This window comes from Heptranchias perlo, chromosome 23 (assembly GCF_035084215.1).
Source record: "Heptranchias perlo isolate sHepPer1 chromosome 23, sHepPer1.hap1, whole genome shotgun sequence".
NCBI lineage: Eukaryota > Metazoa > Chordata > Chondrichthyes > Hexanchiformes > Hexanchidae > Heptranchias > Heptranchias perlo.
The window spans coordinates 1,081,457-1,094,554 of NC_090347.1; the positions used below are offsets into that span (position 1 = coordinate 1,081,457).

At 46.7% G+C, this 13,098-nt stretch overlaps 1 protein-coding gene across 1 annotated transcript in view; it reads right to left on the minus strand.

Moving 5' to 3' along the window:
- ankfn1a (ankyrin repeat and fibronectin type III domain containing 1a) overlaps positions 1-13,098 on the minus strand; it is an 82,029-nt gene that overhangs the window by 15,683 nt on the left and 53,248 nt on the right. The window contains exons 8-11 of the mRNA XM_068004553.1: positions 12,712-12,811; positions 8,757-8,889; positions 7,094-7,210; positions 3,732-3,947 (exon numbers count right to left, since the gene is read on the minus strand). Coding sequence (XP_067860654.1) covers positions 3,732-3,947; positions 7,094-7,210; positions 8,757-8,889; positions 12,712-12,811 — 566 coding nt within the window. The remainder of the gene's footprint in view (positions 1-3,731; positions 3,948-7,093; positions 7,211-8,756; positions 8,890-12,711; positions 12,812-13,098) is intronic.

The window sequence follows — 13,098 nt, forward strand, 5'->3', positions numbered from 1 at the left end:
CTTCTTGAGTGTTGTTGGAGCTGCACTCATCCAGGCAAGTGGAGAATATTCCATCACACTCCTGACTTGTACCTTGTAGATGGTGGAAAGGCTTTGGGGAGTCAGGAGGTGAGTCACTCGCCGCAGAATACCCAGCCTCTGACCTGCTCTCGTGGCCACAGTATTTATATGGCTTGTCCAGTTAAGTTTCTGGTCAATGGTGACCCCCAGGATGTTGATGGTGGGGGATTCGGCGATGGAAATGCCGTTGAATGTCAAGGGGAGGTGGTTAGACTCTCTCTTGTTGGAGATGGTCATTGCCTGGCACTTGTCTGGCGCGAATGTTACTTGCCACTTATGAGCCCAAGCCTGGATGTTGTCCAGGTCTTGCTGCATGCGGGCTCGGACTGCTTCATTATTTGAGGGGTTGCAAATGGAACTGAACACTGTGCAATCATCAGCGAACATCCCCATTTCTGACCTTATGATGGAGGGAAGGTCATTGATGAAGCAGCTGAAGATGGTTGGGCCTAGGACACTGCCCTGAGGAACTCCTGCAGCAATGTCCTGGGGCCGAGATGATTGGCCTCCAACAACCACTACCCACCTTCCTTTGTGCTAGGTATGACTCCAGCCACTGGAGAGTTTTCCCCCTGTAAGTAGTTTGACTGCGTGTAGTTTGTGGGTAGTTTGCCTCTGAGCTGTTTGACTATGAGTAGTTCGACTGTCAGCAGTTTGACTGTGTGTAGTTTGACTGTGAATAGTTTGACTGTGAATAGTTTGACTGTGAGTAGTTTGACTGTGTGTAGTGTGACTGTGAGTAGTTTGACTGTGTGTAGTTTGACTGTGTGTAGTGTGACTGTGAGTAGTTTGACTGTGTGTAGTGTGACTGTGTGTAGTTTGACTGTGAGTAGTTTGACTGTGAGTAGTGTGACTGTGTGTAGTTTGACTGTGAGTAGTTTGACTGTGTGTAGTGTGACTGTGAGTAGTTTGACTGTCAGCAGTTTGACTGTGTGTAGTTTGACTGTGAATAGTTTGACTGTGAATAGTTTGACTGTGAATAGTTTGACTGTGTGTAGTTTGACTGTCAGCAGTTTGACTGTGTGTAGTTTGACTGTGAATAGTTTGACTGTGAATAGTTTGACTGTGAATAGTTTGACTGTGTGTAGTTTGACTGTCAGCAGTTTGACTGTGAGTAGTTTGACTGTGAGTAGTTTGACTGTGAGTAGTTTGACTGTGAGTAGTGTGACTGAGTATTTTGACTGTGAGTAGTGTGACTGTGTGTAGTTTGACTGTGTGTAGTTTGACTGTGAGTAGTTTGACTGTGTGTAGTTTGACTGTGAGTAGTTTGAATGTGAGTAGTTTGACTGTGAGTAGTGTGACTGTGAGTACTTTGACTGTGTGTAGTTTGAATGTGAGTAGTTTGACAGTGTGTAGTTTGATTGTGTGTAGTGTGACTGTGAGTAGTTTGATTGTGTGTAGTGTGACTGTGAGTACTTTGACTGTGTGTAGTTTGAATGTGAGTAGTTTGACAGTGAGCTGTTTGACTGTGAGTAGGTTGGCTGTGGGTAATTTGACTGTGAGCTGTTTGACTGTAGGTAGTTTGACTGTAATTAGTTTGGCTGTGGGTAGTTTGACTGTATTTAATTTGTGTGTAGTTTGCCTCTGAGCTGTTTGACTGTGGGTAGTTTGACTGTGGGTAGTTTCACTGTAAGTTGTTTGACTGTAAGTTGCTTGACTGTGAGCTGCTTGACTGTGTAGTTTGGCTGTGGGTAGTTTGATTGTGGGTAATTTGACTGTAAGTGGTTTGACTTGAGTTGTTTGACATTGGGTAATTTGACTGTGAGTAGTTTGACTGTGAGTATTTTGACTGAGAGTATTTTGACTGAGAGTATTTTGACTGTGAGTAGTTTGACTGTGTGTAGTTTGACTGTGAGTAGTCTGACTGTGAATAGTCTGACTGTGAATAGTCTGACTGTGGGTAGTCTGACTGTGAATAGTCTGACTGTGTGCTGTTTGACTGTGGATAGTCTGACTGTGTGCTGTTTGACTGTGGATAGTCTGACTGTGTGTAGTTTGACTGTGTGTAGTTTGACTGTGTGTGGTTTGACTGTTTGCTGTTTGACTGTGTGTGGTTTGACTGTCAGCAGTTTGACTGTGTGTAGTTTGACTGTGAATAGTTTGACTGTGAATAGTTTGACTGTGAATAGTTTGACTGTGTGTAGTTTGACTGTCAGCAGTTTGACTGTGAGTAGTTTGACTGTGAGTAGTTTGACTGTGAGTAGTTTGACTGTGAGTAGTGTGACTGAGTATTTTGACTGTGAGTAGTGTGACTGTGTGTAGTTTGACTGTGTGTAGTTTGACTGTGAGTAGTTTGACTGTGTGTAGTTTGACTGTGAGTAGTTTGAATGTGAGTAGTTTGACTGTGAGTAGTGTGACTGTGAGTACTTTGACTGTGTGTAGTTTGAATGTGAGTAGTTTGACAGTGTGTAGTTTGATTGTGTGTAGTGTGACTGTGAGTAGTTTGATTGTGTGTAGTGTGACTGTGAGTACTTTGACTGTGTGTAGTTTGAATGTGAGTAGTTTGACAGTGAGCTGTTTGACTGTGAGTAGGTTGGCTGTGGGTAATTTGACTGTGAGCTGTTTGACTGTAGGTAGTTTGACTGTAATTAGTTTGGCTGTGGGTAGTTTGACTGTATTTAATTTGTGTGTAGTTTGCCTCTGAGCTGTTTGACTGTGGGTAGTTTGACTGTGGGTAGTTTCACTGTAAGTTGTTTGACTGTAAGTTGCTTGACTGTGAGCTGCTTGACTGTGTAGTTTGGCTGTGGGTAGTTTGATTGTGGGTAATTTGACTGTAAGTGGTTTGACTTGAGTTGTTTGACATTGGGTAATTTGACTGTGAGTAGTTTGACTGTGAGTATTTTGACTGAGAGTATTTTGACTGAGAGTATTTTGACTGTGAGTAGTTTGACTGTGTGTAGTTTGACTGTGAGTAGTCTGACTGTGAATAGTCTGACTGTGAATAGTCTGACTGTGGGTAGTCTGACTGTGAATAGTCTGACTGTGTGCTGTTTGACTGTGGATAGTCTGACTGTGTGCTGTTTGACTGTGGATAGTCTGACTGTGTGTAGTTTGACTGTGTGTAGTTTGACTGTGTGTGGTTTGACTGTTTGCTGTTTGACTGTGTGTGGTTTGACTGTGTGCAGCTTGACTGTGTGTGGTTTGACTGTGTGTAGTTTGAATGTGGGTAGTTTGACTGTGTGTGGTTTGACTGTGTGCTGTTTGACTGTGTGTGGTTTGACTGTGTGTAGGTTGACTGTGTGTAGTTTGACTGTGTGTGGTTTGACAGTGTGTAGTTTGACTGTGTGTAGTTTGACTGTGTGTAGTTTGACTGTGTGCGGTTTGACTGTGTGTAGGTTGACTGTGTGTAGTTTGACTGTGTGTGGTTTGACAGTGTGTAGTTTGACTGTGTGTAGTTTGACTGTGTGTAGTTTGACTGTGTGTGGTTTGACTGTGTGCAGTTTGACTGTGTGTGGTTTGACTGTGTGTAGTTTGACTGTGTCGATTTGCAGCAAGTTGGAACTGAGTTGAAATGAGCCCAAATACATTCACAGGGGAATCTTGCAATGGTTCAGGAGTTGGGACCTTCAGCCCATCAGTGTAGTCTGAATACCATGGCAGGTCCCCCGGTCAAAGCACAATGCTCAATCCAATTCCACCGTGCTGTCCCTCGGCAGACGATTGGTACAAACCTGGATGGTTATCAGTAACACATCAAGTGCTGTTGGTTCGTCCGGAGTGGACAATGACTTCCTTTGGCTCTGAAACTTGCAGATTTGGATCCACTTGCCATTGATGAAGGAGAACTCGCTCTCCAGCTCCCTCACTGTCACCAGCAGCACATTCCCATGCCTGTCCTTGATGGGCTCGTAGTAAACTCTGCCCAGGTTCTGGGTTCCGAGTAAAGTCTGTGGGAAGACAGTACGGCAGTGAGATACTCTGTCAGACAACTCCGCAAAAACACCATTACATCAGTCCTTACACTCACCGTACAGCTGGAGTCACATCAACCCCTCAGAGGGACACAGGCACTGCACCCGTCTCAAACAGCTTGCATACAGAGTAAAGCTCCCTCTACACTGTCGCATCAAACACTCCCAGGGCAGGTACAGCACGGGTTAGATACAGAGTAAAGCTCCCTCTACACTGTCCCATCAAACACTCCCAGGGCAGGTACAGGGTTTGATACAGAGTAAAGGTCTCTCGTGGCATTATAGTAAAGGATGAAATCAGAGCAATAGTGATAAAGGTTATTGGCTCAGAAAATCAAAATGTAAAATCAGTCTGGGTGGAGTTAAGAAGCACCAAGGGGCAGAAAACACTGGTGGGAGTTATCTATAGGCTTCCAAACAGTAGTGGTAATGCAGGGGACGGCATCAAACAGGAAATTAGAGATACATGTAACAAGGGTACTACAGTAATCATGGGTGACTTTAATCTGCATATTGACTGGCCAAACCAAATTAGCAATAATACTGTGGAGGATGAATTCCTGGAGTGTGTACGAGATGGTTTTTTAGACCAGTACATTGAGGAGCCAACCAGGGACCAGGCTATCCTAGATTGGGTATTGTGCAATGAGAAGGGGTTAATTAATAATCTTGTTGTGCGGGGTCCTTTAGGGAAGAGTGACCATAACATGATAGAAAGTGAAGTAGTCCAATCCGAAACTAGGGTCCTAAATCTAAACAAAGGAAACTATGGAGGTATGAGGAGTGAGTTGGCTATGATAGATTGGGGAGTTTCATTAAAAGGCATGACGGTGGATAGGCAATGGCTAACATTTAAGGAACGAATGCATGAATTGCAACAATTATACATTCCTTTCTGGTGCAAAAACACAAAAGGAAATCCGGCCCAACCATGGCTAACAAAAGAAATTGAGGATAGTATTAGATCCAAAGAGGAGTCATATAAAGTTGCCAGAAAAAGTAGCAAGCCTGAGGATTGGGAGCAGTTTAGAATTCAGCAAAAAAGGACCAAGAGATTGATTAAGAGGGGAAACATAGAGTTTGAGTTTAAACTTGCAAGGAACATAAAAGTGGACTGTAAAAGTTTCTACAAGTATGTAAAAAGAAAAAGATTAGTGAAGACAAATGTAGGTCCCTTACAGTCAGAAACGGGAGAATTTATAATGGGGAACAAGGAAATGGCAGAGCAATTAAACAAATACTTTGGTTCTGTCTTCATGAAAGAGGACACAAATAACTTCCCAGAAATGCCAGGGAACCAAGGGTCTAGTGAGAAGGAGGAATTAAAGGAAATTAGTATTAATAAAAAAGTAGTGCTGGAGAAATTAATGGGACTGAAAGCCAATAAATCCCCAGGACCTGATAATCTGCATCCCAGAGTACTAAAAGAGGTAGCCATGGAAATATTTGAAGCATTAGTTGTCATCTTCCAAAATTCTATAGATTATGGAACAGTTCCTGCAGATTGGAGGGTGGTAAATGTAACCCCACTATTTAAAAAAGGAGGGAGAGAGAAAACAGGGAACTACAGACCGGTTAGCCTAACATCAGTAGTAGGGAAAATGCTAGAGTCTATTATAAAGGATGTGATAACAGGACACTTAGAAAATATCAACGGGATTAGACAAAGTCAACATGGATTTATGAAAGGGAAATCATATTTGACAAACCTACTGGAGTTTTTTGAGGATGTAACTGGTAGAATAGATAAGGGAGAACCAGTGGATGTGGTGTATTTGGATTTTCAGAAGGCCTTTGATAAAGTCCCACATAAGAGGTTAGTGTACAAAATTAAAGCACATGGGATTGGGGGGAATATACTGGCATGGTTTGAAAATTGGTTAACAGACAGGAAACAGAGAGTAGGAATAAATGGGTCTTTTTCAGGGTGTCAGGCAGTGATTAGTGGGGTACCGCAGGGATCAGTGCTTGGGCCCCAGCTATTCACAATATATATCAATGATTTGGATGAGGGAACCAAATGTAATATTTCCAAGTTTGCTGACGACACAAAACTAGGTGGGATCGTGAGTTGTGAGGAGGATGCAAAGAGGCTTCAAGGTGATTTAGACAAGTTGAGTGAGTGGGCAAATACATGGCAGGTGCAGTATAATGTGGATAAATGTGAAGTTATCCACTTCAGAAGGAAAAACAGAAAGGCAGAGTATTATTTAAATGGTGATAGATTGGGAAATGTTGATGTACAAAGGGACCTGGGTGTCCTTGTACACCAGTCACTGAAAGCAAACATGCAGGTGCAGCAAGCAGTTAGGAAGGCAAATGGTATGTTGGCCTTCATTGCAAGAGGATTTGAGTACAGGAGCAAGGATGTCTTACTGCAGTTATACAGGGCCTTGGTGAGACCACACCTGGAATATTGTGTGCAGTTTTGGTCTCCTTACCTAAGAAAGGATATACTTGCCATAGAGGGAGTGCAGCGAAGGTTCACCAGACTGATTCCTGGGATGGCAGGACTGTCGTATGAGGAGAGATTGGGTCGACTCGGCCTGTATTCACTCGAGTTTAGAAGAATGAGAGGGGATCTCATTGAAACATATAAAATTCTGACAGGGCTAGACAGACTGGATGGAGGGAGGATGTTTCCCCTGGCTGGGGGTCTAGAACGAGGGTCACAGTCTCAGGATACGGGGTAGGATATTTAGGACTGAGATGAGGAGAAATTTCTTCACTCAGAGGGTGGTGAACCTGTGGAATTCTCTACCACAGAAGGCTGTGGAGGCCAAGTCACTGAATATATTTAAGAAGGAGCTAGATAGATTTCTAAACACAAAAGGCATCAAGGGGTATGGGGAGAGAGCAGGAATATGGTATTGAGATAGAAGATCAGCCATGATCATATTGAATGGTGGAGCAGGCTCGAAGGGCCGAATGGCCTACTCCTGCTCCTATTTTCTATGTTTCTACACTGTCCCACTGGTGAAATAGGAATTGCTCTGACCACGATTCGAACTACTTGTTTAACCTGCTGGGGTAACATTGTGGAATATTCCAGAGTGTGCGGTGTCTGAGCTGAGTGCGACCTGGAGACACCTGCCCCATGGCCCTGTCCCTGGGTCACTCACCTGTAACTGAGCTGCTGCACTCAGCATCTTGTGACGTGTTTGCAGCGCAGAGGACGAGGTCGTGAAACCTGATAGGTTCTGCCGCAGCCACCTGACCTCTTCCCACGTGCAAGAGAGCTGAAAGAAAGAAAGCTGTTTAGTGCTGGGGAAGGTTCTGGAACAGCCGGCTGGCCGTTCACCTGGGTTAAGCACACTGTGCAAAATCCTAGCCGTATCGTCACAACCCATGGCCCAGGAGGGTCACTGGAAGTCAGACGTCTCCCACATTTACAGTCTCCCACCAACAAGGTCTCATTTCTCCAACTGCTCTGGGTGACCAACCCCCTCCCTCCCTCCCCTCCCCTCCCCTCCTCCTCCTCCTCCCCCTCCCTGCCCCTCCCCCTCCCGCTCCCTCCCTGCCCACCCCCCTCCTCCTCTCTTCTCCTCCCTCCCCTCCCCTCCCTCACTGCCCCCTTCCCGTCCCCCTCCTACCCTGCCCCTCCCCTCTCCCTCCCTCCCCTCCTCCTCCCCCTCCCCCGCTCCCTGCCCCCTCCCCCTCCTTCCCTGCTCCCTCCCCCCTCCCTCTCCTTCCCCTCCACTCCCTCCCCCTCCCTCCCTGCTCCATCCTCCTCACCTCCCCTCTCTACCCCTCCCCCTCCCCTGAACTAGATGGACGTCAGTCTTTCCCCATCCACCAATCGCTGTCCTGTGTGACAGGGAGACCCCGGTCTGCCTCTTCTGGTCAATCCCATGAGATTATTGGATGAGGAGCAGGGAGGTCTCCCGATGTCCTGGGCCAACATTCCTCCCTTAACTAAAATCACCAAAACCAGATTAACTGGTCATCCATCTGATTGCTGTTTGTGGAATCTTGCTGTGTGCAAAATGGTTGCCGTGTGTCTGCCCACAAAACAACAGTCACTGCTCGTCAATATAACAATGTGAGCAAGTGGAGATGTTTCTGAGAGATGTAATAAAGCTCTTTGTATGAATGTGCTTATAGGAGGCCATTCGGCCCCTCATCACGTCCCAGTGCTAACTTTTCAACTGGAACTGTCTACTCCAATCCCATTTCCCTAATCACACACATAGACAGACAGACACACACCCACACACATAGACAGACACACACCCACACACACACCCACACACATAGACAGACACACACCCACACACACACACACACACACACACATAGACACACACACACACACACACACATAGACAGACACACACCCACACACATAGACAGACACACACCCACACCCACACACATAGACAGACACACACCCACACACATAGACAGACACACACCCACACACACACACATAGACAGACACACACACACATAGACAGACACACACGCACATAGACAGACAGACACACACACACACACACACATAGACAGACACACACCCACACACACACACATAGACAGACAGACACACACCCACACACACACACAGACAGACACACACCCACACACATAGACAGACACACACACACACACACACACACACATAGACAGACACACACCCACACACACACCCACACACACAGACAGACACATAGACAGACACAGACAGACAGATATATTTCGGAGTTCCCGACCAGCTATTGCAGCACGTGGAAAACTGAAAAAGAATCTGAGAAGCCGACGCGACCTCGGATTGGTCAATGATACCTTAGTGAACCAGAGAAATTCTTGCATCATGGCGGTGGTGGTGGAATTGTCGATCTCGACGATGGGGATCTGATCTTCGTTTGTTACCAAGACGTTGTCCTTGTGATAAAAGACGGCAGCAAAATAAACCCCTCTTAGAAAAACAAGAGAAAGACGGATTATCAGATAGGCTCTCGGGCTCTCACACCTCCCCCTCCCCCCGGATCAGTGTGTATAAACCCCCCCTCCCCCTCCCCCGGATCAGTGGGTATAAACACCCCCTCCCCCTCCCCTCCCCCGGATCAGTGGGTATAAACCCCCCTCCCCTCCCCTGGATCAGTGGGTATAAACCCCCCTCCCCCTCCCCCCGGATCAGTGGGTATAAACCCCCCTCCCCTCCCCCGGATCAGTGGGTATAAACCCCCCTCCCCCTCCCCCCGGATCAGTGGGTATAAACCCCCCTCCCCTCCCCCGGATCAGTGGGTATAAACCCCCCTCCCCCTCCCCCCGGATCAGTGGGTATAAACCCCCCTCCCCTCCCCCGGATCAGTGGGTATAAACCCCCCTCCCCCTCCCCCCGGATCAGTGGGTATAAACCCCCCTCCCCCTCTCCCCCCCAGGCCGGTTGGTGGGGGATAGCGATGCTAAAATTGGCCTCAGTTCCCTGGATCTCCTGCTCCTCATCACTACCCAATGACTGGTATGTAATATTATGATGGAATTCTCTTCTTTCTCTTCTCCCTTCTCACTCCTTCCTCTCTTTCTTTCTTTCCCTTTCTCCCTTCTACTTTGATTCTGTCTCTTCCTCTCCTTCTTTCTTTCACTCTTTCTTTCCCTTTTCCCCTCTCTCTATCTCTCCCCCCTCCCTCTCTCTGCCCCACTGGTTTTGCTTCATTGTGAAGATGGGGCCCATCCAGGAACGAGGGCTTTGTGGTGGGGGCTTCTCCGAGCCCAATAGTTAAAGGAGAGCCAAAACTAAATTAAAACCAAAAGTGCAGGAATTGCACAGCAGGACGGGGGGAGCATCAGATGGAGAAAAGAGCAGTTCAGGTATTGGGTGGAGGTGGAACCCCCTTCATGACAGAGATTCAACCCCAAGCATCCAAACACACCGTTTCTCGCTCAGCCTCTGCCTGAACACCAGAGAATTTGCAGCATTTTGAGTTTTTTATTTGGGTGATACAGGTCCCGTCCTGATTTAACAGACCCGTCCTGATTTAACAGACCCGTCCTGATTTAACAGTCCCGTCCTGATTTAACAGTCCCGTCCTGATTTAACAGACCCGTCCTGATTTAACAGTCCCGTCCTGATTTAACAGACCCGTCCTGATTTAACAGACCCGTCCTGATTTAACAGTCCCGTCCTGATTTAACAGACCCGTCCTGATTTAACAGTCCCGTCCTGATTTAACAGTCCCGTCCTGATTTAACAGTCCCGTCCTGATTTAACAGACCCGTCCTGATTTAACAGTCCCGTCCTGATTTAACAGACCCGTCCTGATTTAACAGTCCCGTCCTGATTTAACAGACCCGTCCTGATTTAACAGACCCGTCCTGATTTAACAGTCCCGTCCTGATTTAACAGACCCGTCCTGATTTAACAGACCCGTCCTGATTTAACAGTCCCGTCCTGATTTAACAGACCCGTCCTGATTTAACAGTCCCGTCCTGATTTAACAGACCCGTCCTGATTTAACAGTCCCGTCCTGATTTAACAGACCCGTCCTGATTTAACAGTCCCGTCCTGATTTAACAGACCCGTCCTGATTTAACAGTCCCGTCCTGATTTAACAGACCCGTCCTGATTTAACAGTCCCGTCCTGATTTAACAGTCCCGTCCTGATTTAACAGACCCGTCCTGATTCAACAGACCCGTCCTGATTTAACAGTCCCGTCCTGATTTAACAGTCCCGTCCTGATTTAACAGTCCCGTCCTGATTTAACAGACCCGTCCTGATTTAACAGACCCGTCCTGATTTAACAGTCCCGTCCTGATTTAACAGTCCCGTCCTGATTTAACAGACCCGTCCTGATTTAACAGTCCCGTCCTGATTTAACAGACCCGTCCTGATTTAACAGACCCGTCCTGATTTAACAGTCCCGTCCTGATTTAACAGACCCGTCCTGATTTAACAGTCCCGTCCTGATTTAACAGACCCGTCCTGATTTAACAGACCCGTCCTGATTTAACAGACCCGTCCTGATTTAACAGACCCGTCCTGATTTAACAGTCCCGTCCTGATTTAACAGACCCGTCCTGATTTAACAGACCCGTCCTGATTTAACAGTCCCGTCCTGATTTAACAGACCCGTCCTGATTTAACAGTCCTGTCCTGATTTAACAGTCCCGTCCTGATTTAACAGTCCCGTCCTGATTTAACAGTCCCGTCCTGATTTAACAGACCCGTCCTGATTTAACAGTCCCGTCCTGATTTAACAGACCCGTCCTGATTTAACAGTCCCGTCCTGATTTAACCGTCCCGTCCTGATTTAACAGACCCGTCCTGATTTAACAGTCCCGTCCTGATTTAACCGTCCCGTCCTGATTTAACAGTCCCGTCCTGATTTAACCGTCCCGTCCTGATTTAACAGACCCGTCCTGATTTAACAGACCCGTCCTGATTTAACAGTCCCGTCCTGATTTAACAGTCCCGTCCTGATTTAACAGTCCCGTCCTGATTTAACCGTCCCGTCCTGATTTAACAGTCCCGTCCTGATTTAACAGACCCGTCCTGATTTAACAGACCCGTCCTGATTTAACAGACCCGTCCTGATTTAACAGACCCGTCCTGATTTAACCGTCCTATCCTGTTGGGTCCCTTGCTGTTTGTGGTATATATTAATGATTTGGACTTGAATGTAGGGGGCATGATTGGCAAATTTGCAGATGACACAAAAAATGTCCGTGTAGTTGATAGTGAAGAGGATAGCTGTAGACTCTAAGAAGATATCAATGGGTTGGTGGAGTGGGCGGAAAAGTGGCAAATGGAGTTCAACCCGGAGAAGTGTGAGGTAATGCACTTAGGGAGGGCAAACAGTAAAAGGGAATACGCAGTAAACGGGAATATATTGAGAGGGGTAGAGGAAGTGAGAGACCTTGGAGTGCACGTGCACAGGTCCCTGAAGGTGGCAGTACAGGTAGATAAGGTTGTGAAGAAGGCATACGGAATGCTCTCCGTTATTAGCTGAGATATAAAATACAAAAGCAGGGATGTAATGATGGAACTGTATAAAACGCTGGTAAGGCCACAGCTGGAGTATTGTGCACAGTTCTGGTCACCACATTACAGGAAGGACATAATTGCTCTGGAGAGAGTGCAGAGAAGATTTACTAGAATGTTGCCAGGGCTTGAAAATTGCAGCTACGAGGAGAGATTGGATAGGCTGGGGTTGTTTTCCTTGGAGCAGAGGAGGCTGAGGGGAGACTTGATTGAGGTGTACAAAATTATGAGGGGCCCAGATAGAGTAGACAGGAAGTACCTGTTTCCCTAGCGGAGAGTTCAGGAACTAGAGGACATAGATTTAAGCTGATTGGCGGAAGGATTAGAGGGGACATGAGGAAAAGCTTTTTTACCCAGAGGGTGGTGGGTGTATGGAATTCACTGCCCGAATTGGTGCAAGAGGCAGGGACCCTCAACTCTTTTAAAAAGTACCTGGACCTGCACCTAAAGTGCTGTAAGCTGCAGGGCTACGGACCGGGTGCTGGAAGGTGGGATTAGAATGGGCACCTGGTTGTTTTTCGAGCCGGCGTGGACATGATGGGCCGAATGGCCCCCTTCTGTGCTGTATCTTTTCTATGGTTCCACCCTGATTTAACAGTCCCACCCTGATTTAACAGTCCCACCCTGATTTATCAGTCCCACCCTGATTTAACAGACCCACCCTGATTTAACAGTCCCACCCTGATTTATCAGTCCCTAACACTGACACTCCCCTTTCAGTTCACATTTAACCAGTAACTTTCTTGGACAGAAACCTTTTTAATGTTTTCACAAACTTGCTGGAGGAATGAAAGAGGTGCTTCAAGCTTCGTGACACAGATTGCTTTCGGCTCGGATTTTGCAGTTTTGAATTTTCTGGAACAGCAAAGAAAATAACATTTAGAAACCACATCGATGTAAAGTGACAGATGAGGGCTATGTGAAAATGGAATCAGGGAGAATTTCAACTCACAGAGCGGAGGTGGGGATTGAGAATTTGGAAAGGGAGAGCGGAGGGCCACAAGATTAATCCCCAGTTTAAAACACCTTCGTTACTCAGATAGTCTCAAAGAGCAGGGTGTGTAGAGAGAAGTGTGGACTTAGGGGCAATTTGATGGAGGTTTGTTAATGATCAAGGGGCTAGATTGTGTACGTGTGGACCA